The sequence below is a fragment of the Sebastes umbrosus genome, chromosome 7 (genome assembly GCF_015220745.1).
Source record: "Sebastes umbrosus isolate fSebUmb1 chromosome 7, fSebUmb1.pri, whole genome shotgun sequence".
In the NCBI taxonomy this organism is placed as follows: Eukaryota; Metazoa; Chordata; class Actinopteri; order Perciformes; family Sebastidae; genus Sebastes; species Sebastes umbrosus.
The window spans coordinates 34,633,613-34,661,516 of NC_051275.1; the positions used below are offsets into that span (position 1 = coordinate 34,633,613).

Sequence of the window (27,904 nt, forward strand, 5' to 3'; positions counted from 1 at the left end):
TCTCGAATCATGACGTCAGCAGGATCATCAAGTTGTTTGAAGTGAAGTGAACAGCTGATCTGGAGATGAAAGTTTAACACTCTCACTCCATAATCATCAGATCAAAGAGTTCAAAGAGTTCAAAAGGTCAAATCAAAGTCCGGATTTCTTCTGAACTTCACTCAGATTCAGGGAGCTCATTAACATATTAAAGAGCCAGTCAGGTGTTTGATGCTCCAGAACTTTTCTGTATCTGTTTAAAAGTGAAACACCAGATCAGCTCCAGAGCTCAGAGTTCACAGCAGCAGCAGCTCAGAGGTCACAACAGCAGCAGCAGCAGCATCTCTGGAAACGTCTAAACTCTGACATCATGGAGGGAAGCAGAGTGTCCGACTTCAGCATCGAGCGCATCCTCTCCCATCAGCTCGGACACAAGCTGCAGCCGATGATGGACTTCTCATCGGACGGATATCTGCACCCAGTGCCGGTGCCGGTCCCGGTGCCGGTGCCCGGCTGCCTGCAGTACCGAGGAGGGATGAGCTTTGGAGAGGCGTTTTACCCGTACGGAGGAGGTTTCCATCACACCAACATTTATCCAAACCAAGGAGCTTACGTGACCTTCAGCAGCCAGGACTCTACAGGTATAGTTTCATATTTGATGCAATATATATAATTTATACACCTCAAGAGCAACTTTGTTTACATTTTATTTATTACATCTACTCTATCTCCTATTTTACAATTACCTCTGTTTACATTACATCTATTTTTATATTTTATACTTCTAGTGTAACACTTCTGTTTATATTTATTTGTTACATCTACTTTATCTGTTTAATTTGCTTTATATAACTGTGTGTGTGTTTTACCTGTTATATGTTTTATCTGCCTAGTTTAGTCTTGTCAAGTGTTTGTTTTAAAGCACTGACCAGAAGTGGACACTTTGAATGTCGTTGTATTTAATACAATGACAATAAAGCTTTCTATTCTACCAAGTCTTCCTTCTTCTTGTTTAACTTCTTGACTAACTCTGAACTTTTTCCCCCCCAGATGCTCCTCAGTTGGCAGGTTACCATGGTTACCATCATGCTCATCAGTTGGCGGGTTACCATGGTTACCATCGGCAGCAGCATCCGCAGCCGCGTCAGAAGGCCCGGATGAGGACGGTGTTCACCGACAGTCAGACCAAGCGGCTCGAGGCTCTGTTCGAGCTCACCGACTACCCGACGGTGGAGGTGCGCGCTGAGGTGGCGAGGAGCACCGGGCTGAGCGAGGAGACCGTCAGGGTGAGTCCGACCTAAATAAACCTCTCCACGGCAAGATGCGTAAAATGTTTCCAATGTTTTACGCACCGATTTGCCAAGAAGGGTTTTCTTTTATGTTGCAAATAAAATCTTTCTTTTTAAGGGGAAATTATTATCTGACGTTATATAATAAATATTATTATTATTATTATTATTATTATTAAACAAATAAGCCTACAAGCCACATGTAAAACCTCTCCATGGCAGGATGCATAAAATGTTTCCAGGATTTACGCACCGATATACCAAGACGTTTCTTTTCAATTTCTTTCATGTGGCAGATGAAGTATGTCTTTTCAAGGGATTATTATCTGACATTATATAATTAGTATTTTTTTAAATATACAAGCTACATATGCAAAACCTCTCCAGGTTGCGTAAAATCTTTCCAGATTGCATTTTACGCACCGATTTGCCAAGAAGTTTTTTTCTTTTATGTTGCAAATCAATTCTTTCTTTTTAGGTAAAGTTATTATCTGACGTTATATAATAAATATTATTATTATTATTATTATATTAAACAAATAGGCCTACAAGCCACATGCGCAAGACCTCTCCATTTTTACGCTCTCTTTTCTTTCCACATTCTTCCTATTTTAATGTAAATGTATTTACCATTACATTTAGCCAATGTTTTCTGTAATAATAACAATAATAATAATAATAATAATAATAATAATAGTAATAATAATAATAATAATGATAATAATAATAATAATAATAATAATAATAATAATAATAATAATAATAATAATACAGGGGGAGTAGTTCAAAGTGTTTTTCAACAAATTGAGCCAACAGGAGAATAAATAAAATCAGACGGATTAAAACATTTAAATACTGCACAACAAAACCAAGCAATAAAACAAAGGAAGTTATAAGAACAATAAAACATGTAAAAGATAAGAATAAAATATGAAGAAAATAAAGAAACTGTATGTAAAATTTTACATTTTTATTTAATTTGTCTTCCGTAAAAAAGAGACAAATTAAAAGAATGAAAAATTTGATGTCTTTTACAAGAAAAACTTTGTCAGAGGATATATATATATATATATGTATATATATTATATATATTGCTGTACTTTATGTTTCCTGTTAACACTTTAAAAAGAAAAACATGCAGTTAAAACTCTCCTCTCTTTGTGTTTCCAGGTTTGGTTCAAGAACCGCAGAGCTCGGAGGAAGCGGCAGCGCAGCGGGTCAAAGGTCAAATCCCCCCCCAGTGCTGCAGCAGAGAAGAAGTTCTTCACCTCCTTCCTCTGAACCCGACAGACCGTCCGCCTGCTGCTGCTGCTGCACAGAGGTCAAAGGTCAGCTGACTGAATCCTGCTCAGGGGCACTTCAGCAGGCTGGATGCTGGTCATTCAACATAACATGATGATGCATTCAGGAGCTGCTGGGAACGTCAGACACCTGAAACTCCAAACCCTGGAGACGGTTAATGATTCAGGAGAGCTTATAGTTTGGTCTAAACTGCAGTTTAATCTATTTTCTACTTTTAAATTATTTTGTATTTTTATGTAATTTATTGAAATCTGTGTATTAAAGATGAAATGTTTTTAAACACAAGTTTCACCTGTGACCTCGTTGAAAAATAAATTGAGTTGAAATGAATTCAGTCTTTTGTTTATTTGATATTTAACTGTATAAATTATGTTCGAAGTGAGATTAAATGGTAATCGGCATTGATTTGTGTCTGAAATAAACATTTTGGCGGGTGATAATAGATAATAAGTTATGCTTTGCAACTACAGATCAAAGTATTTTCTGTGAGTAAAAGCAACGGACAGGAGAGGTATAAAAACAACATCAAATTCTTTATTATATTCATAGAGTTGTCACTGTTATTATTAGAAGCATTTCCATGCTGATGAGAAGAAGAAGATACACATATTGAAAAACCCAAAATAAAATGAGAAAATACTGAGAGAGAGAAAGAGAGAGAGAGAGAGAGAGAGAGAGAGAGAGCATGCAGTGAGTATCTGTTAGGATGAGGACGTCCGATGCTCCTTCTCCTCCTTCCTGTTTCCTCTTTAACGTCCGGCAGCCTTTTAAAACAGGAGTTACTCACACACACACGCACGGACTGTAACCGAGCACAAAGTAACACACACACACACAATACAAAACAAAAAGTACACTTAGTGAAGTTATCAAAATATAGGCTATATACTGTATATTCTTAATAAGACATGTTAATGTTAAAACAACCAGTGCTGAGTTAGTTTCTATGAAGATGACTTCAGCGTTATATTCTCAGACACAAACACCGATCGGTTATTTAGAGATGATTTTAGAGGACGAAACCGGCGGTTCTGAATGTTTTAACTCATCAAGTACAAACAAATACTTTATATTCCTGCTGATCAGTTTCAAAATCATCCATTAGTGTTCTTGAACAAATAATATAAATGTGACTTAGGTTGGATGAAGATGAAAAGTTTCTGCAGCAGGTTTTGTGTTAATTTTCATAGAAATGAACGGGAACTAAAGGCTGCCTCCAAATGAATAAATAAACTTGAAGAAGTGTTTGTAAATGAGTCAGCAGAATATAATGCAGTATTCATACAGTAGTTTGTGGTTAAAGCGCTAAAACAGGCAAAACCAGTATCGTCCTTTAAATGGAGTAGACTGTGATGACGTGTCAGGGCCATTGGAGGTAAAATAATAATAATTAAAAATTACTGAGTTGGAGGACGGGGGTCATATTCTGAGAAAAAAAATTGAGATTAAAGTTGTAATTTATTGATTTTATAATCTCAAAGAACATTCACGTTTTTTTCTTGTAAATTTGTGAGTTCTTTCTCATTAATGTACCAGTTAAATCTCAGTGAAAATGGCAGAGTTTTTTCTTGTAAATTTACGACTTTAATCTTGTAAATTCCGATTTTTTTCTTTTAAATTTGTGAATTGAAATTTAGGAAATTCTAAGTTTTTTCTTGTAAATTTACCACTTTAATCTCAGATATTTTTTCTTGTAAATTTATGAATATAATCTTAAAAAATATTCAAGTTTTTTCTTGTAAATTTGTAAATTTGTTCTTGTTAATATGTGACTTTAACCTCAGAGAATTTCTTAGTTTTTTTCTCATAAACTTATTACTTTAATCTCTGAGTTTTTCTCAGAATATTACTCCCCTCCTTCAGCTCCGTAATTTATTTATTTTTTCCCTACAACGGCCCTAATATGCCGTCGTACAAATCAAAGAGAGAATACGTGATGAGGAAAGCTTATGTAACATTTTGTTTGTCTTGAAATGATTAACCAGAGACTCACTAGTGACACTTTACTGGTCAAACCAGAGAAAAGCTCCACATTTACACAGCAGTAAGAACACCATGTTCAAACCAACAGGGGCTTCACATATTGACTGTACTGTACACGTTTACTGTACAAAGACAAACCTCACCATCACTGTGGTCCACTGACGTCTATATGTTCACCTAAAGGAGTCGGCACATCCCGACTCTGCGGAGCGCAAACATGACAAAACATTTTGAACCTGTGTGTGAACTTATAAAGAGTATGTGAACTACAACATGTGGAGTTCCTTTAGTTCATCGGGCTCTTTTGTTCGGGTTTGGATGGGATGGCAGGGGAACGTAGGCAACGGCATGAATGTAGGAAGGTAAAGATGTGAGTCATCTGCATATCGCTTAACGTGACATCTCACATTTTAGAGAAACTGAACAGTTTCATTAACCCGTCTTTCAGAAAAGTGGCTCAAAGTGGAGGTTAAGTCTGACTTCTGTTAAACAAAGGTGGAAAATCTGGATTTTTGGGGGTTTGATAACAGCTGACTAAGTTAATTTAATTTAGTTTTCCCAATTAACTGTAAACTTTAGAAGAATGCTAAAATGTGCTGCGTGCACAATTTCAACTTCATGTCTCCCCTGAACAAAGCTGGACTTTGAAGGGACATTTTGGGCAATTGTGAAATCGTAGCTACCTAATCGAAATAGATTTCAGTTTTTCAGGACAGATTGTAGTTTCCAAATTCCAGTTTTTCCACGAAATGTGGGAACCCTGGATTTGCTAACTCACTATTCCTTTTCCATTTCTGTTTTCATTATAAGTGTTCTGCACCTTAACGAGCTGATTAAACCATCCAGACTGCCTGACAGGGCAGGAGTTTGTGTTCAAAATGCTTAATTGATCCATGCTCCGTTCACCTATCAGGACGCCCCATAACTCAACCTATACGACTCGTAACAAAGCTTAAGAGTTACAGGTGAAGTACGACTTGCACCACGTGATCTTTTTACCGTCTCGTTTAGTTAAGCTTTGAGTTTATAGGTGAGAATGAAAAAGCTTTGGTCCGATCGCAGCCCGACTAAACTGAGCACCCGATGAGTGTAGTTATATCATTAGTGTGTGATGTTGAAGCTGATTCCACGGGCACACAAAGAACAATTATCAACAGCGGTGTGCAGGAGCAACCACAAAGTGTTTCCTTTAGCCGAGGCTGACGGAGACGCTCAGAAAACCAACGACAAAGTTCAGTTCGATGGCTCTTTACTGTCAGTCTGAATGACAGGGAGAGTGAAGAGTGGAGGAGGTTTACCGGCTTCAGAGGCTGGTGGATTTCAAAATTTAAGAACCAAATTTGTGATTTTACCAAAAATGTAATAGTTGTTTTCTTTTTTTAAAAAGCATCTTTATGAGAAAGCCAATCCTTGGATAGAAATGTGCCAACCGAGCATAACCAGTATTATTAAATCATAAAACTAGGGCTGTCAAAGTTAACGTGATAAAACACGTTAACGCAAATTCATTTTAACGCCATTAATTTCTTTAACGCATTAACGCAACTTGCGATTTTAGGTTGTAGCGGGCTCAGTTTTAAAGCTGCAGTGAAGATACTGGTATCATATGAAACTAAAAAAGCTGATGGATCCATCGGTACCAATCATGTCATACTAGCTTGTCAGGAAGGAGGTTAAATAACGCTCCAAACTTACGCTAACATTTTGGCGAGGAAAAACAGTCATGGCCATGCCCACTCTCATGTTGATAAGAGTATTAAATACTTGACAAAACTCCCTTTAAGGTACATTTTGATCGGGATTAACTATTTTGATCGATTGACAGCCCGACACAAAACCCCAAATTCTGATTACAATCCATAATTTGCAGGTACAATCCCAGTTTACACTGATACTGACGGACATAGATGGAGTTTTACAACTCTGGTAACTTGCAGTTCAGATCTTTTAAGATTTATGCATTTCATGTCCAAAAAAAAACAAAAATTATAATCAATCTACATCTGCCTGAATACATGTGAATGTAGTCTCGTGGTCAAAAACTGAGCATTTCATCTGTAAAACGTGAAATACATGTTTGTTTTTTATAGATTTAGATGCCAAACGTTGGATTTCCACCGTTGTTTTTTGGGTAACTGTAGATAAACTTGTTTCTGTAATCACTTCATTGAAAGAAAAAGTGAAAAATCACAACAAAAACTCTCTCTGGCTATTGAAGTTTTGACTCAACCGGCCACTGAGGTGTAAATCTGCCTCCACAGATTGATTTATTTTCCTCGTCTGTATGAACACTTTTTGTTGTCTGAGCATCTCGTCTCCGTCGGCCTCGGCTGTTGGAGCATCACGTGAGCGTGTTCATCTCTGAGTATTATCAGTGTGCTTACAGAGTGTAGAGACATTAACACAGGAACAGAGAGATAGGTTTACATATTGCTCTTTTCAGTTACTTCGAGAGAGATTTTTAACATCAAGCAAACACGTACGTTTAGATTTAACTTGTGTTTTGTCTTTTTTGCAGATGCTCACGTTCACAAAAAGGAAGCAAAGTCTTATTTAAGTGGAGAAAGAGGGATGAGAGAAGAGAAGGGAAGAGAAGCAGAGAGGAAAACTCTTACAAGTGTCACGGACTCTCTGGAGAGTTTAGGGGTTAAATCTGTGTGTTGGGGAATTAAACAGCTCAAGATGGAGGAGATGGATGTTTGATGGAGGAGATTTGATGATGTACATCTGACTCCCAACTGATTAAATAGATCACATTAACTTCAAAATCAGCAACACAAAAACATTAATATCACAGTTAGCGGGGCGGGAGAAAACAATTTTTTGATTTTTAAGTTGCATCAAAGAAAGTCATCGTTTTGGGTCTGTTAGCACTTTTGGTTAACGACAGATTATGATTGCAGCTCTTTATAAGATTTAATATAATAATAATTTAACTCTAACTATAGATGGCAATACACTGATTAATAATGACAGTTGTTCTAAGGCGTCTAACAGTATTTCATCTATTAACGACTAAATAAACTGAATATTTTTTTCTTTTTCTTACGCTGTGTTCACACCAAGAGCGAAGCAAACTTTTCACGCAGTGTGATTACGTACAGAGTCAACGCAAAGAGGCGACTAGAGCGGCGCGAATTACGCATGTTCAGGTCGCATCATTCGCTGGAGTTGAAATATTTCAAATCAAGCGAAATATTGGCGTGCCGCTGTGTGGTGAAAGCCTCTCAGCGTTGAGATCTTCCTCCTGTCCAAAACAAGTCCCAAGAAAGTTTGAAAAAAATGTCCAAAAAAATCCCCAAAAATGTCCAAAAGTTGTCCGAAAAAATGTCCAAAGAAATGTTCTAAAAAAAAGTCAGAAAAAAGTCCCAAGAAAGTTCCTTCTCGACAAATTATCTTGGCGGTCCAACTCGTGCGAGTAAAGCCAGGCGAAAATTTGCTTCTTTCTTGGTCTGAACACAGAATAAAGTGATGAAGCAAAAAGTTAAATCCAGCTGTTCGTTCAGATTTGTTGTAATAAAAACGTTGGCATCCACATTAACTACAGAGCAGGAGACATTTCATAGAGACCAAGAACCACAGTCGTAAGATAACAAACTGACTGTAACACGATGATGAAATACTATAAAGTCAGCAGCTGATTTAATTAACCCTGTTTTCAGTTTGACATCTGAGATTAAAGCATGCAGGTGACACACACACACACACACACACACACACATGGTCTAGAGTTATAAAGGTTTCTAGAGGATTGAGGTCTTGGTTCTCAGGTGAGGAAGCAGCAGCCGGATCTGGATCCATCACCACAAATAAACAAAGCATTTTCTACGCTTCAATTGAGATGCAGATTGATGAGTCTCAGGACTCAGAATAATGTACAATCGTGGCATCCGTTTGGCAAAGTATTTTACGAGTATGCATACATTTGTGAGCTGCAAACCACGACTCAAAACGTCGGCATTAATTTCCTAATTTGAAGCTCTAGCTGGTGCCAACCTCCACATCTGTTGAGACCCAAATCGAGCAGCAGCGAAAACAAAACATGCAGCAGCACAACCTGATGAAGACACGACGTGGACAAAGCCGGGACGACGTGATGATGCGGTGAAACTAAACGATGAGAGAATATTTTCGGGGGGGGGGGGTTGCTTTAGCTCAGTTTCATTAAAGGAATGCAGGACATTTTGATCAGATACAAGGCACTATAGATGTTGCTATAGAACGGCTAAATTAGAGGGATTCTGGGCTGAGATTAAGAGAGAGAAGAAGAAGGGACGGGGGGGAGTTTTATCACTACGTGACTGACGACGAGAGAGAGAGAGAGAGAGAAAGAGAGAGGAAAGCAGTAAAAGTAAAAAGATGGAGAGAAGAGATCGATCCGGTGGAGGAGTCAAGGAGGAGGAGGAGGAGGAAGGAGGGAGGGCGAGGTTAGGACTGCATCTCAGCACGCAGCATCCACGGGAACCAACAGCAGAACAGCAACCTGGAGGAGGAGAAGAAGAAGAAGAGGAGGATGAGGAGGAGGAGGGTACAGTGGTTTTAGTAAATCAATCTGAGACTAAACAGGGAAACGCTGCATTCATGTCATGTTGGAGTTACCGCTTCTGTTATAAATACGTTCACGTCAACATCCAAGTTATAATTACAACTCAAAATGTTTCTGAAAGCTCCGACATACACCGATAAGCCAGAACATCATGACCACCTGACTAATATTTAGGAGGTCCCCTTGACCCGTCGAGGCATGGACTCCACTAGACCTCTGAAGGTCTGCTGTGGTATCTGGCACCAAGCCGTCAGTAGCAGATCCTTTAAGTCCTGTAGATTGCGAGTTGGGGCCTCCAAGGATCGGACTTGTTCGTCCAGCACATCCCACAGATGCTCCATTGTATTGAGATCTGGAGAATTTGGAGGCCGAGTCGACACCTCCAACTCGTTGCCGTCCACGTGATGTAAAAGAAAACGTGATTGGCGGTGGACCCGGGTCAGCACGTGAACCCTGACCGGTCTGCGGCTACGCAGCACCGTACGCAACAAACTGCTCCTCACTGTGTGTTCTGACACCTTTCTATCGGAACCAGCATTAACTTTTTTCATCAGTTTGAGCTCCAGTAACTCTTCTATGGGATCTGACAACACTGGCCAGCCTTCGCTCCCCACGTGCATCAATGCGCCATGGTAACGAGATAATCAATGTTAGTCACTTCACCTGTCAATAATATAATGAAAGTGACTGAAAAAGCAAACAAATATCAATCACATCAACCTGTACAAGGTCATTAAAAGACAAAAATTAAAAAAAAAAGAAAATCATAAATAATTATATTTATTAGAATATAAATAAACAATTGGTCCATGATATTGTTGGCTTTAAAGTGTTTAGTCAGTTTCACTACAATGAGAGTTATTAATGTGTATTTCATTTTTTATATATTTATTTATTTGTTTATTTGTTACCTCAATGCAGAAAATGAGGAAGGGCGCCCATCATTCATTGTTTTTTCTTAAAAGGCGACCAGCGCCCCCCAGCAGGTGGCACCCTAGGCGACCGCCTATATGGCCTATATCCTTAAACCGGCCCTGACCATGACAAGTATTCTTCACCCTCACACGTCCAACTCTCATTTACTCAGATCCTTCACTAGAAAAACTAGCAGTATACAAATATATAAAAATACTCCTTTACAATAACAAGTGTCACATCCCGAGAATCTCTGAGAATCTTCTCTTTCTCTTTACATCCTCCATGACATGAACGCACCATAAACCCACATGAGATATTTTAATATTTGTATGGGTTATTTTTAGGTCAGAACAGGATGTGAACAGTTGTGTTGTTGAATGCAGCCTGACAGGTTTATTATTAGCAGTAAGTCAGTGTCTCTATCTGTGTGTGTTGTCACCTGGATATTGAGCTCTCAGACGTCAGGTCTTTAGGAGAACGCATCGTGTTGAAGTTACGCTTCGGCTGCGACACTGCAGGACACAAACAAACAAACAACAATGACATCAATACGAGGAGGAGATCACCGTTAATGGTTGATTCAGAGGTAAATATGAGGTCACTAAGCTGTAACCAACATCTCAACACAAACCAACAACCCAGTGATGCTGTTTCCAGGTTTAGGAATGTATGTAATCTCCAATCCTTTAATAGAAGTTATGTTATTAATATTCAAGGTTTTATTGACATTATAAAATACAGGATTGCACGATGAGATTTAGTTGTAGAACAGATATTTAAATATTTGAATTCGAATAAAATATAAACAATAAAAAATATAGTAATATATATATTTAATTTGAGTACCTTCGGGTTGTTTTAATTTGAGTGTTTTATTATTGGTTACTGCCATAATATTTAGTTGTGTACTTGCCTCCCGCTTTCGGTTAGAGAGTAGTTTTCATTTGGTGTTTGTACATTTTTGTTATCATATTTTTTTGTTAATACATTATATGATTATTTTTCACACAATCTTGTTGCCAGTCCTTTCATGCCTGGGTTTACAAATTTATTTTGTTACTCCCTCCAGCCCCTGGACCTTAAATGGAGGGGAACGTAAGAAATGGGGGGCTCGTCCGGGATACGACAGCACAAAGAGAGCTACTTACTGGTGACTTGGTGGACTTTCTTCACCATGGAGTTGTCATTCTGTGAGCCTTCTTTAGGGCCTCCGATTCTAACACAACAACAATGAACAGAGTCAGTTTACTGGAGACTTTAACATGCTGTCAGAGAGAATTCAACATTTCACGCTGCACGTCTACCATCCTCACACTACCAAAGCCGTATTAGTGATGTTGTTTTGAGAGGATATGATGAGAGGAACTTGGTCTGACCTCTGGACGCGGGAGGGCGGAGCAAATACTCCGTATTTGGGCAGGCAGCTGAAGTAGCGGACTCCGAACACCGAGCCGTCATGTTTCCCCGTCGCATTGTCCAACTCGATACCGAACCAGTAACCTGCAGAAGGACACACAGAGCTCAGCTCACACCTGCTGGAGTCACCACTGATGTGGCCAGTGCACCACCGCTAGCAAACTGTAGGCTGTGGTAAGTACATATAACTGGTGTTAGGGGGGGGCGTTATACTAAGGATGGCTCCAGCGTGTCATTGAACCATGATTTCAGGCCGTTTCAGGCCCACCCAAAAAAATCCTGGACATGAAAATTGAGAAAAAATGTTTTAACAGTCTAACTCCTCAACTCAGTACCACACAGTTCACAGTCTTCTCACATGTTTTCAGCTCCTTTTCTAACATGTATAATGTGTTTAAATCTCTGATTTTACTTTACCCAAACTTTAAGTTAACATACCAATATTGAGCATGTAATGCCCGGCATGTTAGCATGTTCTGACTTTTTGTACACACTGTTTTATTAAGTCTTAAGTTCCAAATTTTTTTTTTGGCCTATGTTTTTATGTTTTTATGTTTTTATTCTGTATTGTTTTTATTTTGATGTTTGCACTATTTTAACTTATGTAAAGTACTTTGAACCATGTTTGAAAAGTGCTATACAAATAAAGTTTATTATTATTATTATTATTAAATAAAGTTTATTAATTTCTATGTGAGTTTTTCACTTATATTTGTATGTGCAAAATGAAAATTGACTTCAAATTTCAGCCAGTATTTTTATGTTTTTTCTTGGCTGAAGGGAAGTTTTGAGGTTCAGTGTTAATCCAGAATGATTAGTAATCTAATAGATTAGATTAATGACTAGAAATAATGTCACAAATGTCAAACACAGGGGAAGAAAATAGAAGAATCTGTGGCTTAAAGTTGTTTTTGGAAGGAACACCTTGACAGATTTACTTGTATTCTGAACTGAATGAAACACAGTAAGAGACCCGGCTGAAGCCCAGCGGACAGACCTGGAGCGAAGTCCGTCTTGCCGTAGAAGCGGACGACGCCGTTTTTCTGTCCGGCGACCAGAACCTGGTCTCCGACTTCCACGTTCAGTCCCTCCGGATCCAGACTGGCGACTGATGACTTCTTCTTCTGGGCTGAGGACGGATACAAGCAGACAACACTGTAGTACTGTAGACCACCACGGAGATCCACACCTCCATCACACACCTGTTCTGTGTCTGTACGTTACCTTTCTCTCTCTCCTTCTCCTTCTCCTTCTTCTCCTTCTTGGTCTTCCCAGTGAGGCGTGAGGCCAGGTCCATGCGGGGGGTTCTGGGGGTGGAGGTGACGGATGAAGGTGCCTGCTCCACGGCTTTGGAAATCTTTGACACCGGAGCAAAAATCCCTGCAGGACAGAAACAGAAAGCTCAAAGCCATGAACTCACAGAGCAGCAGCGTGTTGCTCAGGGGCACCGCGGCAGCAGCTGTTACCGAGTTTAGGAGGGCAGATGAAGTAGCGGACGCCGCCCACGCTGCCGTCGTTCTTCCCCTCCGGCTCGTCGAGCTCCACGCCGACCCACTGGCCGCTGGCGAACTCTGTAGTGCCACAAAACCTCAGAGTGCCGGCCTGCGAGACACAGAGAGATATGAAGGTTAGTATAGGTGCAGGTTAGGTTGCAGATAGTCTGAGTGTCTGTGTTTCATGAGGAGACGTAGCGTCAGCGCTACAGATGGAGTGTAGGTGTCAGAGTGATGCAGTCAGTTCAGTTAGTCTACGTTATACAGCCGGCGCCCGCCCGGTTCCAACCAACCTGTCTGAGGTTTGCAGCCGGGCTGTCGTCTCTGCTTTGGTCTCTCTGGAGCTACAGAGCGAGAACACACCGTTCAGAGCTCATACACAGTGTGAAGGTGTGAAGGACAATCACACAAAGAAAAACCCCCGATTCAGTAGTAAGCGCTAAATTTATATTTAACCAACTATTGTTGATTCATTTAACCCTCCGAGACCCACAGTAGACCTGTTTTAGTCTTTTCTTTAGGGGGGTTCAGGGGGTCTTTAGGGGGAGATCGCAGGTCAACAGTAGATGTCACAGAGACGTGGTGTACATCATCTGAAACCTGGGAACCTGAAGATTAATTTGAGTGTATAAGGGTATAGAACATTATGATAGAAGTATATGATGATCATCCCCATGCTCTATTATGTGTCATAAGTTGTTGCAGCCATTTTTGGATGTCGAGCACTTCTGTTGCGTAAACTGCTCAGAAACCCCCTTATTGTCCATCTATAGCTAGGAAAGCCATCCATCCTCTGAATGCTCTAGGTCTCTAGTCTGATCCATCCATCCTCTGAATGTTCTAGGTCTCTAGTCTGATCCATCCATCCTCTGAATGCTCTAGGTCTCTAGTCTGATCCATCCATCCTCTGAATGCTCTAGGTCTCTAGTCTGATCCATCCATCCTCTGAATGTTCTAGGTCTCTAGTCTGATCCATCCATCCTCTGAATGCTCTAGGTCTCTAGTCTGATCCATCCATCCTCTGAATGCTCTAGGTCTCTAGTTTGATCCATCCATCCTCTGAATGCTCTAGGTCTCTAGTCTGATCCATCCATCCTCTGAATGCTCTAGGTCTCTAGTCTGATCCATCCATCCTCTGAATGCTCTAGGTCTCTAGTTTGTGACTGTAAAGTTTCATGAGGCTGTGATTATCCTAGAGGTCACCACAGGTCATTTTATACAGTGAGGTCAATGAAATGTCTCCTATGGAGACTAACATCATCACACATGAATACAGTTGGGCTCATTGGATCCACAAGAGTCTCAGCTTTACAGTGATACCCAATGTATGTAATTCAAGACTGTTTAGGGACCCCAGTATGCAGAAATATTCAAATACATGATTTTAGAATAGGCTTTAGAATTTATACTGCATGTGATTATCATAAAGTGGGCATGTCTGTAAAGGGGAGACTCGTGGGTACCCATAGAACCCATTTACATTCACAGATCTGGAGGTCAGAGGTCAAGGGACCCCTTTGAAAATGGACATGACAGTTTTTCCTCGCCAAAATTTAGTGTAAGTTTGGAGCGTTATTTAACCTCCTTCATGACACGCTGACATGGTTCGTACCGATGGATTCATTATCTTCACTCTAGCTTCACTAACAACATTGTGTGGTTCCTTGCTGGTAATTGGTCGCCCATCTTCCTCCACAAGGAGCAACCAGTCCAGCTCTCCAACCCAGAACAACCAGTTACACCACCAGTATACACAATGAGCTGTCATTCTGTACCAGCAGCTCAACAATGTGTCTCTCGTTTCTGTCTATTACTGCATTCAACTGGTAAACAACATGCTTTTTACAGAACATGTATGTGATCTACTGTTGTTTTCTACTTTTCTTAAAAATAGGAAAATAAGACAGATCCTTAGAGCCCTCTAATTACTGATTTCAACTGGTTTTATGTTACTTCCCTTTCCACCAGGGAAAGGAAACCCCACCGGGGTTGACGGGAGCTCCAAGAGGACATTTTAATTCTCTAAAGTTATTTTATTGTCATTGTATTAAGTTCTGATTTTGATTCATCGAACTGAATTAATCGGAAATGAGGGGCCAATCTCTCGCTCGTCCAAAATGAAGGTTGATCATTATTACATGTATTTAAATATAAATTTGTCAGAACAATCTATATTTCCAATTCCAGTTGGTTAAACTGGATGTTACTGGAACAATGATCAACATTTCTGTGCACGTTTTATCTTTGATGTTCATACAATCTGATAACACGAAAGCATCCTTTCACCCATAAAGTGCTATTTGGAGGTTGTTTCCTGAACGTTCTCTCTACTAACAAACCTCACTGATATTCTCATTCAGCTCAGTTTTAACCATCAGCTGCCACACACAGAGTCTATGCTGCATGAGACACTTTGGACGGATTGAGCCTCTAACCTTCATGTCTTCCAGCATCACGCGCTCCCCCAGCTTCAGGCCCAGCGAGGTCAGCATCAGGTTTCCAGGGATGTTGTCGTAGTTGGGCAGCGTGGCTCTGGGAAGGTTGCAGCTCAGAGGGACGGCGTCCAGCAGCAGCTGCTTCAGCTCTTTGGCCACCATGGCGGCCTCCGCCTTGTCCAGACTCATGTCCATCGGGTCGGGAACCACCTCCCCGGGAACCTGGCCCTTATCGTTCTGCAGAAAGAGAGCGAGGGAGGGGGGTAAAGGAAAAGACAGACTTTTCTTTAGCTAGATCAAAATGTCAGGATTTCCTCTCCCAAACAGAGAACCGCCAACATGAACACAATGAACACAACGTCAGACAGAAGAACGAAGAGAATCAAAATGATGTTCAGGTTAATAAAGTAAAGTGTCGTTACCCGGACGATGGGGTTGGCCCCGTGCTCCAGCAGACATTTGACTGCACCCAGACAGAGGTTGGAGGCGGCGATGTGGAGCGCCGTGCCGTAGTGGAAATCACTGCAGGTGGAGTTCAACACTGTGGAGACGACAGAAGAAGAAGAAGAAGAGGATCAGATTAACCTCCACGCCACGCCGGACCTTCAGCTTCAAACTGTGTGAGTGTGTGTGTGTGTGCGTGTGTGTGTGTGTGTGTGTGTGTGTGTGTGTGTGTGTGTACCTCTGGGTTTAATGCCTTTGAGCAGGACTCGGATCAGTTCTGGGACGTCGAAGTAGGCGGCGTAGTGCAGAGCGTTCATGTTGGTCCAGCGGCTCCTCAGACTCACGTCGGCGCCCAGAGCAATCAGCTGGCTGCTGAGACGCAGCGCCGCCGCCGGGTCACCTGCACACACGGTAAGGACCAATGAGAGGAGCAGAGAGCGCCAACCGGCCCCGACGCCACCCGCCACACCACAGATCCACACCGACTGATTGTATCCATATTAATATGAATTATCTTACCGACTCCATGTGCTCCGGCCTTACAGCTGTAGTGAAGCAGCGTCATGTCCGTCAAAACCGTCGCGGTCGTTCACGTGGCAACCACGCTTCAGAATCTGAGACAGGAAGACAGAGAAAGAGACAGGAAGGACAGTTCAGAGACAGCAGAATGATTTTAACTGCACCAGAGTTGTAACGAAGGATTGTTCTCATTATTGATATATGTGTTTATTATCTGGATATTAAACAGAAATTCCAGATATATACAACTCTTTTTTTTCCCATTCTGACACCCGTATTTACAGTCTGAACGATGTGACCTGAATGCAGCATTAACCCACAGTGTTCTTGGTCTTTTAAGATATTATGTGTTTATTAAAAGCTGCTAAAAGATTCAATATTTTGAAAGGTTTTCTAACTTCTGGAATAAAACCTGAAGCGGTTCATCTCTCTATCATATTATTAAAATAAAAAAATATTATGATACGAGGCTTTAAAACAACTTTGTGGTGTGAAATGTCCTCGACTGTCTGATTGTTGAGACTCCGTCGTCCGGTCTGTTTCTGATGAGTCATGTTTTATCCCTCCAGGCTGAGTCAGCTTCCTGCTGAGTCATGGTAGAGCCTCAATGACTCTCTCTCCCTCTCTGCACCACCGCCTCTCTCTCTCTCTCTCTCTCTCTTTCAGTCATTTGAACTGGGTCAGCATCACCGTGTCGGTGTGTGTGTGTGTGTGTGTGTGTGTTCTTACGTTACTGACTGACTTGATTCGTTGATTCGTGCTTTGAACAGAATGAGATGTGAAATGTTCTTTGCTCCGCGCTGCTCAGAGGGCTTTCATTGTTCATTATCTGTGTGTGAGCGTTGAATCTGGGTCAACGTGACAATGGAGACCGACTGTGGATTCAGGCTTCATGCCAGAGCGGCTATAAGTCAGCCGGCAATGCAGTTAAACACAACCGGTTAGAGGTTTGAGCCTCTGCAGCGTTAGAGCTTCTATCAGCTTCTATCAGCTTCTATCAGCTTTAGCTCCTTCCCTTCTTTGCCTTGCAGCCAGCAGGCCAGAAACCTCTGTGTGTTTTTCCCCAGGCCATCAGACTCTTAAACAGATAAATCATACAACTCTCTCTCACAAAAAGTGCAATAAACAAGTGCAATACTTCAATCAATGCAATAACAAAAAATAAATTAAAAAATTAAAAAATTAAAAAATTAAAAAATCAAAAAATTAAAAATTAAAAATTAAAGATTAAAAATGTATAAATATATAAATAAATTTAAAAATTAAAAATTAAATAAATTAAAACTTAATTATAATATATATATATGCAATATAAAAAAATGGCTGTGCAATATTTTTACAGTATGCAACCTCTACTGCTATACTGTTATATATATGCTTCTATATTTACCATATGCCAAGTATGTCCTTTTATTATTATACTGTATATTATTTGTAAATACACTACTATTTTTGTTTTGTTTTATTTTTTGCTACTTAACTTACTGCTTTCTTCATGGAGCTTCCCAGCGAAACGTATTTCACATGTTTGTACTTGTATAACCGGTGTGACAATAAACATCTTCAATCTTGAATCTGGAATCATATTTAACTCAGGACTTAAATCTGCTTTTTATCATCTGAAAACAGAAAGACTAATGCATTCTTTTACATCCAGCAGACTCTCCCGTCTTGTCCGTCTAAAAGAATTCATATTGATACAGAACTCTTGTTGTTGCCCGTCAGTTTCATATTGAATTAAAAATGATTTCACTAGTTCATCATCTTGTTGACATGCTTGTGATGCGTAAACCAGTAACATACCTTTTGTCTATTTCATTTTTTTATTGTCTTTTATCTAATCTATTGTCATTATTATTTCACTTTAATAATTTATATTATTTTGTTGTGTGCATTCGTCTTTATATTAGCTCTTCAGTCAGCTGTAAAGCACTTTGCATTAACCTGTATGCAATACAATTTGATTGGTTTGGCTCTACTGCTGAAGACGTTAAGCTGAAAATGTATTTTTAAAAGAGTTTAAAAAAAACAGGATTCAGTTTATGATGATATGAGATAAAGACAATGTGGATGGAGGTGTTAAAACGGCGCGTTCTCACCTCGTTGCCGATGACGTCGATCTTGTGCTGCACCTGGGGAACCCACTGACGCACGATGGCAAACAGCTCCGGGATGGTGGTCCGAGGGTCCATGAGGATCTCCAGACAGGCCGGGTCGTTGGGGTCGAAGAAGGTGAAGGCTGGAGGAGACGGGTGGAGATAAGAACAGATTAATATCTAAAAGAGAAACAGAGAAGGGAAGGAGCTAGGAAGCTAGGAGAGGTCAGATCAGTAGATCACTGAGATGGTAAAGTTTCTGTCACCGTCATCACATCAGAAGTGACCTGAGAGCTCTACACTTCCTCTTCCTGTCAGCTCTGCAGTCTGAGCTCTCTGATCTGAGAGATTTCATTTCACTGAGTAACAACAAACAAAGGACAAAGAGGTTTTATACGTTCCCCTGCAAACTGTGACTTCATGTGATGTAGTTCAGGCTGAAACAGGATTTTAGGACGAGGCAGAGAAGCAGAGATCATTCAATAGTGTTAAAGTTTGTTATTAGCGTGGATCAGCGGTTCCTTCCAGTTTCTTCTGCAGGTAGTTCTGGTTTTATTTTCCAGGTTGTGAGTTGGATACTTGCTCTTGAATTTAGGGTTCAACCCTGTTTATTTGTTCACCGGCATTTTAAATTATCTTTTTATTCATAATTCATAGGCTCCCTTGGAAAAAAATAACTTATGCTATAAGAGGTTTTCTATGGGATATGGGATCCATGGATTACTTATATAGAATCTGCTTAACTTAACCTTTCTATGGTATTTATTTAATTACCAATTATTATTTTCTACGTGCTGTTTTTTTTTGTTTTTTTACAATTAAGTAATTTATAAATTTTATATGGTTTCTATCTTACTACCATGAATTATATTATTGTAGTACTTATTACCTTTAATTTTAACTAATTAATTAAATTGTTTTTATTATTATTTTTTTTTTTCTGTAACTTAACTTTTTCTGTAACTCTACCTCTCGGGGTGGGAGGAAGGAACCTGTTTCTGTGTGGAAGTGAGAAGCGATGTGTATGTGTGTATATATGTAAGGACATATTAAATGTTAAATGTAAGATATAATTTTTTTTGTATGATGGCACCGGTGTTGTGTTCTGTTATATTTGTTATGCTATGTTTGAAAAAAAAGAATACAATTTTTTTTTTATTTTATTATTTTAAATTTTAAATTTTCATTTATTTAATTTTTAACTTTTTTAAATTTATTTATATATTTATTAATTTTTAATTTTTAATTTTTAATTTTTAATTTTTAATTTTTAATTTTTAATTTATTTTAATTTTTGTATTTTTTTTAGAGGGCGTCCAGGTCAGGCCATGGTCAGGCTAAGCAATGTAGCCCATACTGTACGTCCACTTTTTTAAAAGTGGGAATAACACCAGGCTTTTCGGTAACAGCGCTTTATTAATGCAGTCTGTTTACTGTCACCAACTTCAACACAACCACACACACGTTTCATAGAAATGAAAAAAAGTCCTATCCAGACTATCTGAACTGGGCATCTCTGTGTTTTTTTTAATTTATTTATTTATATATATTTTTAATTTTTAAGTTTTCATTTATTTAATTTTTTAATTTTTAATTTATTTATATATTTTTTTCAGAGGGCGTCCAGTGCCCCCCAGAAGGGGGCTCCCTCGATGGCTTCTCATTGATTTATTGTTAATTGGATTTCACCTAATTCTCTTTGGACAAAAGCATCTGTCAGATGATGAATATTAGTGAATGAATGTGAACGGCTGCCTGAAAGGAATAAAATCAGCAGGAGGAATGTAGTAAATATTAGTGAACGATCGGCCTGTTGAAGTCTCCCAGTTTCACAGTCAGGTCAGAGCGCTCTGTATTCACTACAAAGTGTATAAAGGAGCTGGTCTGCTCTCAGTCTGTCTGATGAATACTGATCAGCCCGTCGTCCACACACGAGTCAGTCCAGAGCTGTTCAGAGCTATTGATCCATCACTAATACAGACTGTGGTCTATGACTCTAATAGAGAGTCTTTACTTTACCACTCGGCGTGCAGCTCTCTGTGGGTTTTTTCTGCATACTGGGGTCCCTAAACAGTCTTGTATTACATAAACTGTGTTTCACTGTAAAGCTGAGACTCTTGTGGATCCAATGAGCCCAACTGTATTCATGTGTGATGATGTTAGTCTCCATAGGAGACATTTCATTGACCTCACTGTATACAATGACCTGTGGTGACCTCTAGGATGATCACAGCCTCATGAAACTTTACAGACACAAACTAGAGACCTAGAGCATTCAGAGGATGGATGGATCAAACTAGAGGCCTAGAGCATTCAGAGGATGGATGGATCAAACTAGAGACCTAGAGCATTCAGAGGATGGATGGATCAAACTAGAGACCTAGAGCATTCAGAGGATGGATGGATCAAACTAGAGACCTAGAGCATTCAGAGGATGGATGGATCAGACTAGAGGCCTAGAGCATTCAGAGGATGGATGGATCAAACTAGAGGCCTAGAGCATTCAGAGGATGGATGGATCAAACTAGAGACCTAGAGCATTCAGAGGATGGATGGATCAAACTAGAGACCTAGAGCATTCAGAGGATGGATGGATCAGACTAGAGGCCTAGAGCATTCAGAGGATGGATGGATCAAACTAGAGGCCTAGAGCATTCAGAGGATGGATGGATTAAACTAGAGGCCTAGAGCATTCAGAGGATGGATGGATCAGACTAGAGGCCTAGAGCATTCAGAGGATGGATGGATCAAACTAGAGGCCTAGAGCATTCAGAGGATGGATGGATTAAACTAGAGGCCTAGAGCATTCAGAGGATGGATGGATCAAATAAGGTGGTATGACAGTATATATTTAATGTGGTGTAACAGTATGTATTTAAGGTGGTATGACAGTATGTACAGTATTAAAGGTGGTATAACAGTGTGTATTTAAGGTGGTATGACGTACTGTAGTCTTTGGGCAGCGGTGCCTGGGCGGAGGGGTGCACCATGGCCCGGCGACGCGGCTCGTGAACCGGACTCTGGTACTCGGACACCGACAGTGGCTCGGGCTCCGGCTCGGCGTCACACTCCCGGCCGCCGGTCAGTGGCTCCTCCTCCTCCTCTCCCTCCCGCTCCTCTCTCTCCTCCTCCTGCTCGTCCTCCTCCTCTTCATCCTCCGCCTCCGCCCTCTCCTCGCCCTCCTTTTCCTCTTCTAGCTCATATTCCTCCTCCTCTTCTTCCTCTTCCTCCTCCTCGGTCAGAGCCGCCTCCTCGTCTTTCTGGACCCGGCCCTCCTCCTGCTCCTCCCGGTCGTGCCTCTCCTTCTCCTGCACCTCCAGGTTCTCCTCTTTAGTCATGGTGAGGGACGCTGCAGCTGGGCCTGTCTCAGAGGAGAGAGGAAGGACACCTTTAATAACGTCAAACAAGAAAACATTTTCTCCACTACATCACATTAATAATAACAGGATAATTCATATTCATGGAGTCAAAACATCCAGTCCGGTCCCGTCTGTCTTCCAGCCTCTGGGTTTCTGTTCTGCATCTCCAGACGACTGCTATGTTTACCTCCGGAGTGTGTGTTAGTGTGTGTTATTGTGTGTGTGTGTGTGTGTGAGAGAGAGAGAAAGCTAATTGAGCCACTGCAGCTCAAGGATAACGACAGCAGCTAAAGAGGCTAATGCTAACGCTCGCTGTCCGTCATTAGCTGTTGACGGGTCTGACTGGATTACATCTACTCTCCACTTTAGCAAATGGACTCTGAAATCCATCCAGCAGCCACTCCCTCCATCATCCAACCTCCATCTTCTCCTCCATCATCATCATCATCATCATCACACATCCGAGAGAGGAGGGAAAGCAGAACAGATGAATTTATATCCTAACATGGTTTATCAAGTATAACGGCTGATATATTCAAGAAGTGTGTGGCTTATCTAGTCAGTGATTCAAAGGTCTGGAACCAGTTTCAAACCCCCAAACCAGGACCCTTAAGTGGACCGCACGTTCATGCACGCAAACATGTATGTGCTTATGCACTCTGGATGTATTAAGAGAACTGGATCCAGTGTTGGAGGCGGGGCTCCCGTTCATTCCTATGAAAGTTGCTCAGCGGAGCATGAAGCCAAAATGACTCGACTGCCAAGTGGAAAAGTACTCGGATCTCCCGGCGATCTTACGCATCCATTGGGCCCATTGAGCAGGCGCAGCAGCGTCCGCTCGGTCACATGGCTCGGTCATGGGGGCCCAACGTCACTGCCGTCGTCACAGCTTGCCAACTCCGCCTCACAGCCCTCGCTCCAGCCTCGGTCTGGGTCTCATTCACATGAACGGAGGAAGGGATATAACTCTGGATTCAGCTATTAGTGCGTTTTACAACTTTTAAGTTTAAAAATGATACTCTGAGTTACAGACGTCTCTTTCCCAATGTAAGTCCGCCATTTGGCCACTACGAAAGTTGGGATCAACGACCGGCTCTCTTCTTGGGGGCTTGTTATGCACACACCAGAGGCGTTTTCATCAATCCTCCAAAACATATTTGAAAACAGTATATAATCACTAAACACAAGGATTGTATGGGTGTAATATAATGATTGATAGTCAGATACCTTTTAAAACAGAAGGATTTACATTATTTGTCAGTGTGCTCAAGCGCAGGTTGCTGGCTAAATGGCCGACTGTGACACATTCTCTGCCAGCTATTGTATGTCGCTATCTGGCTGAGTGTTACGTGCCGTGTTGTGTTGTGTGTTTTTGTGCCCTCTCTTGCGTCTCCTCAGGTGCCGTCCTCCCCCGCTGTGCAGCTGCAGTCAATGGAAGTACGCGGCTGTGCCTAATCACCAATAAGGGCCGGGCAGATAAGAGGGCGGGAGAGACGAGCAGACGGTGCCAGTGGGCCAAACGGCAGTTATTGAGAATGTGTGTCCTGTGTTTAGCGTCAGTGGTTGGGCGTGTGTGCCAGAGTCGGCAGTGGTTTAAGTGAATCAAGTGTGTTTATTATTGTAGTGTTGAGCTGTATAGTTAAGTTGCGCTTTCAGGTAGTTAGAAAGTAGATTTAAGTTTGTACACTCTGCATTAATGTCAATAAATTATATCATCTCTATCCCGGACGAGCCCCCAATTGTTACGTTACCCCGTTTAGGGTCCAGGGGATGGAGGGAGTAACAAAAAAAATTGTGTGTAAACAAAAATTATATAATTTATTAACAATAATTGAAGAGCGTACAAACACCAACTTAAATCTACTTTCTTAATGAAATCTTTTATAACGGCATTTCCACCGTGCGCGACCGAAAATGTACCCTTGCAGTGTGTGCAGAAAGCAGCATTTTCATTGCCGGGTATTTTACGAAGAAAAGAGTAAACCTCCTGGAGCTCTTTAGAAAAGACCGACTTTCTCTCCAGCATGACAGCTAACCGTTAGCCTACTGTTCTGTCAGAAAGCCGCAAGCATCATAGCAACAGCCTTGACAACAACACACTCATTGAATGACACACATACAGACAAATCAGTGTTGACGTGTGGTGGATTGTTTGTTTTTAATAAGCGAGACAGAATATGATAAACGTCTATTTAAGCGCTGAAAACAAATATATTAATATTATTATTTTAATTGTAGTGATAACCAGAACAATTTGTTCGTGACTGTTGAAAACCAGGACATTTCAGCGTTTTACAGATATTTGTCGGGACTCGGGACACCCAGCTTGAAACCGGGACAATCCCAGACAAACTGGGATGTCTGGTCACCGTAGGAACCAGGTTAAGTCTTTCCTGTATTGGTACTGAACATCAGAAACCATCAGATATGAACCACAAAGAAGAAACAATTCATCTCTTTATCAACTCTCTGAGCTGCAGAGTGAACGACGCCACAGAGAGAGCAGAAAGAAACCAGTTAAACCAGTAACAGCCTCTTTATCCATCTGCTCATATCGGAGGCTTCACACACACACACACACACACAGATCATCTAGCAGGTGAAATGAGGCGTATGAGACGTCTCTATAGTCTGAACAGTTTAATCCACACAAACAGCAGCTCTGTCTGCAGCAGTAGCAGCTACATGCGAAGCTAACAGTTGCTAATCAGTTGCATCAGACATTCACACAGAAAACTCAGTCGATCAACATCAAATTTGATTTCAAATGATTTAAGTCTGATTTTCAGTCTGTTTGGTGCAGATGGTAAAGTGTGTTCTCCTGATCTCAGAGCAGATATTTTGTGATCTTGTTGATAACAACGTGGTGATCACATCAGAACAACACGTGTGTCTCTTCAGCTTCCTGTACCGATGAAAACTTGCTGCTGTGACGTTTTGCTTGATTTAATTCTGTGTGTGTGTGATGTGTCTCTGTAACGTCAGCTGTGGCCTCAGCTGGTTGAACAGAACAGTAATCACCGTCTGAACCGGGACTACAGCTGAGGCCTCAATAAAGATTATACAACACGACTGACTGTATGAGTCAGCACGCACACAGAGAACAGCTTCAGAATCACAACATGAAAAATGAAGACGACAGTCTGACCGGTGGATGTTTGAGGACTGATATATCGATATTGATTTATCGGTCGGGTTCTAATCAAGATAAAAGGAATTGTGTATTTCTCTTGCTGCTGCCACATGAAACTGACTCTACCTGTTCTATTGTTTTCTAATGTATTTCCTGTGCACATTCAGGTCAAACGTCACGGTACGGTGCACGCACCCACATACAGAATACACGGTACGTAGACTGATGCACATAATGCGGAACCAAAGTTCAGAAGTGTGAGTTTCGCTTGGAAACTTCTAGCCATACGCCGTTAGCAACATGTGCCGGCAGCCAAGAAGTGAAAGTCAATCGTTTGTTCCATGTCAACATCAGCGTCCAGGAGCAGAGCTACGCTTCCACCATTTTGGACTGAAAGCGACTACCGGACGCCAGTAAAACGTCCGCCTAGAAAAGTGAAACTAAATTATTCCTATTGTCATATTTATTCTCTCTACCAAAATGGTGTTGAACAATAAAAAATATTATAAATGTAGTAAGCGTTTTCAGTCCAAAATGGCGGCAGCGAGTTTCGTCTCTTTGCTTCTTTGCCTGCAGGTTCCCAGTCAACGGAGAGAGAGTTGTGTATAAGACGACGACGGTGTGTCGGCGTCGCTCCACCGTTGTAGGGGATGTGAATGGAAACACATCCATCGACGGCATCACCCAGATGTGCCGACCACCAGAACGAGGAAGAAACTAACCAGCCAAACTTCCAAGCAGCCTTTAGGCGCGAATGCAGAACAGGATGAAACAATTACTGAAGGCAGTTGGCATTTACATCGGCTGGGCTAAATGAAAAGAAACAGATCTTTGTGCATTTGTTTTGTTTTTTTTTCCGCTGCATCGAACCGAAATTCATTGACCACAGTATGAACCGAAACGTACCGTTATACTCCTAGTAAGTAATCAAGTAATTGATTCATATGTATTTGTGAATCAGGAAGTATAAATAGCGGCGAACGGAGGAGGTCGGGGCGGAGGGAGGGGAGGGTCTAAAAACCCCAAATAACAAGATAAAATGGAGTTAGACAGTATTGTTGGAATATTGTAATGATATAGACAGACAGACGACGATAGATAAAGAGGAAGTCCAAATCTGTTAAAACGCATGTTTTTTTTCAGTTGATGAATGTAAAGTAGTGGTTAAGTTATGCAAAATGACAAAATATTTATTTTTTAGGCATATATTTTATTGCAATTATTCACTTTTAAATATATTAGAACAGTATGTTTATATGATTTTATGTACAATGTTGTATTTTGTATTTTTTTTATTTTTTATTTTTTATTGTTGAAAGCCTAACCAGAGTCTGCAAATTAGCTATGGCTAGAAGTCCTATATATATATTACATCGGTTGCACTTTAATTTAGTGTAACGATGCCTACATGTTTTGTCCCTGTCAAATAAATTAATAAAAATAAATAAATAATCTACATTTTTTTTTTTTTAAATCACAGAAAATGCTGCTACTTTTATTAATATATTTTTTCAATTTTTACGGTTAGTTTTGTTAAAATTAGCATGAAAAAGCTGTTAAAAAACATATTCCATGTACTGCATTTAGTTTTTTGTTAAAACACAATTTTATGTGATTTTATGTATAATGTTGTATTATGTATTTCTTTATTTTATTTTTTTATTGAAATATATATATATATACATACATGTATATATATATATATATATGTATATATATTTAAGTGTAATTAAGTGTAACGATGCCTACATGTATTGTCCCTGTTAAATAAATTAATAAAAATAAATAAATAACATAAAATGTATTGGACAGTGAAATATCAGCATAACAAATTTCTTTTTTGTAAAATTACAGAAAATGCTGCTACTTTTATCAATATTTTTTTTCCAATTCTTTTGTGGTTAGTTTTGTTAAAATTAGCATGACAAAAACAAACAGATATTTAATATATTTAATGTATTTTTTGTTAAAACACATTTCAGTTAATTCTTGTATTTTGAAAATTATTTTCTTGTCATTTTGAAAAACAGAGGAAAACATGTAATATTTATTGTTGTTGTTGTTTTTCCCCAGTGCAGTCCTGTGATTATATAGACTGGAGTCCCAGTGGGAATACTGGTTATACTGTTATATACAACCTATAATAAGCCCGTTTAATGTCTCTGTATGGGTTGATTTGGGATGCTTTGCAGGGTGTAGAGAGGAATCTATCATGTGATGTGAACCAGCAGGTTGTGAGAGGAGGAGGAGGGATGGAGGCAGCATCCTCCTCCTCCTCCTCCTCTTCCTCCATCCAGCCTCCATTTTACAACAAACCCAACCAGAGACTCCAAATCTAAACCACCAAAACACGACCAGCTGCAGCAGACAGTGAGTTCTGCTCAGCTGTAAACACCAACCAGAGATGATTATGATCTGATGAAATATAAAACCAACAGCATCCAGAGAAGCACACCGAGCTGCGGATGGAGGTTTGAGCCAATGTGCGTAGTGAAGTAGTGAAGGATGAAGGATGAGAGAAAAACGCCCCACTGACACACAATGAAAACACGCACTCACTCACACGCACGAGCATCTTTATAGAAACATACAGATAATAATAATAAATAATAAAACACACGATGCTCGTTTTAATCTGTAAACAGTCAGAGAATGTGAGAGATGAAACAAGCAGGTTTATTATCTGCATCAACATCTCTCCATCCTCTCAGAAACAACACACTGATATTAATAATAATAATCATTATAATCTATAAACATGTTATTAAAGGAGGTGTTTTTACCTGAAAACAAGCTGCTGGTTGTTCAGTGATGAGTCTCTCTGCTGCTCTCTGATCCACAGCAGGAACAACACTGATGCTCTGTATGTCTCTCTCTCTGTCTCTCTCTCTCTCCTACTGCCTGTCCACCTCTCTCTACCACACCTCTCTCTCTTTATTCATTTCAATTCATGTCACTATACTTTACATTTTATTCTTCTTCCCCAAATGTC

General features: G+C 40.4%; 2 protein-coding genes across 2 annotated transcripts; one reads left to right on the forward strand and one right to left on the reverse strand.

The window, feature by feature from the left end:
• Positions 1-349: 349 nt before the first annotated feature.
• On the forward strand, positions 350-2,803 carry dharma. Its single transcript, XM_037774516.1, has 3 exons — positions 350-620; positions 1,030-1,265; positions 2,439-2,803. The coding sequence occupies exons 1-3, from the start codon at positions 350-352 to the stop codon at positions 2,547-2,549; spliced, it is 618 nt and encodes a 205-aa protein (XP_037630444.1). The 3' UTR covers positions 2,550-2,803.
• Positions 2,804-6,710: 3,907 nt separating this feature from the next.
• clip3 (CAP-GLY domain containing linker protein 3) lies at positions 6,711-27,828 on the reverse strand. The gene is given in 15 exon segments (XM_037776224.1): positions 6,711-9,036; positions 10,457-10,529; positions 11,166-11,233; positions 11,394-11,517; positions 12,431-12,562; positions 12,658-12,813; positions 12,900-13,035; positions 15,362-15,598; positions 15,784-15,902; positions 16,044-16,205; positions 16,325-16,379; positions 16,381-16,419; positions 18,424-18,563; positions 21,368-21,781; positions 27,696-27,828. Coding segments are annotated over 14 exon segments (1,887 nt in total). The 5' UTR covers positions 21,759-21,781; positions 27,696-27,828; the 3' UTR covers positions 6,711-8,981.
• Positions 27,829-27,904: the final 76 nt, after the last annotated feature.

What these genes read in the sequence shown, in the direction of transcription:
- dharma (XM_037774516.1), top strand. Translation starts at nt 350, where the DNA reads ATGGAGGGAAGCAGAGTGTCCGACTTCAGCATCGAGCGCATCCTCTCC. An exon ending in CAGCAGCCAGGACTCTACAG is followed by an intron (nt 621 to 1,029) that starts GTATAGTTTCAT and finishes TTTCCCCCCCAG; the next exon opens with ATGCTCCTCAGTTGGCAGGT. An exon ending in TGAGCGAGGAGACCGTCAGG is followed by an intron (nt 1,266 to 2,438) that starts GTGAGTCCGACC and finishes TTGTGTTTCCAG; the next exon opens with GTTTGGTTCAAGAACCGCAG.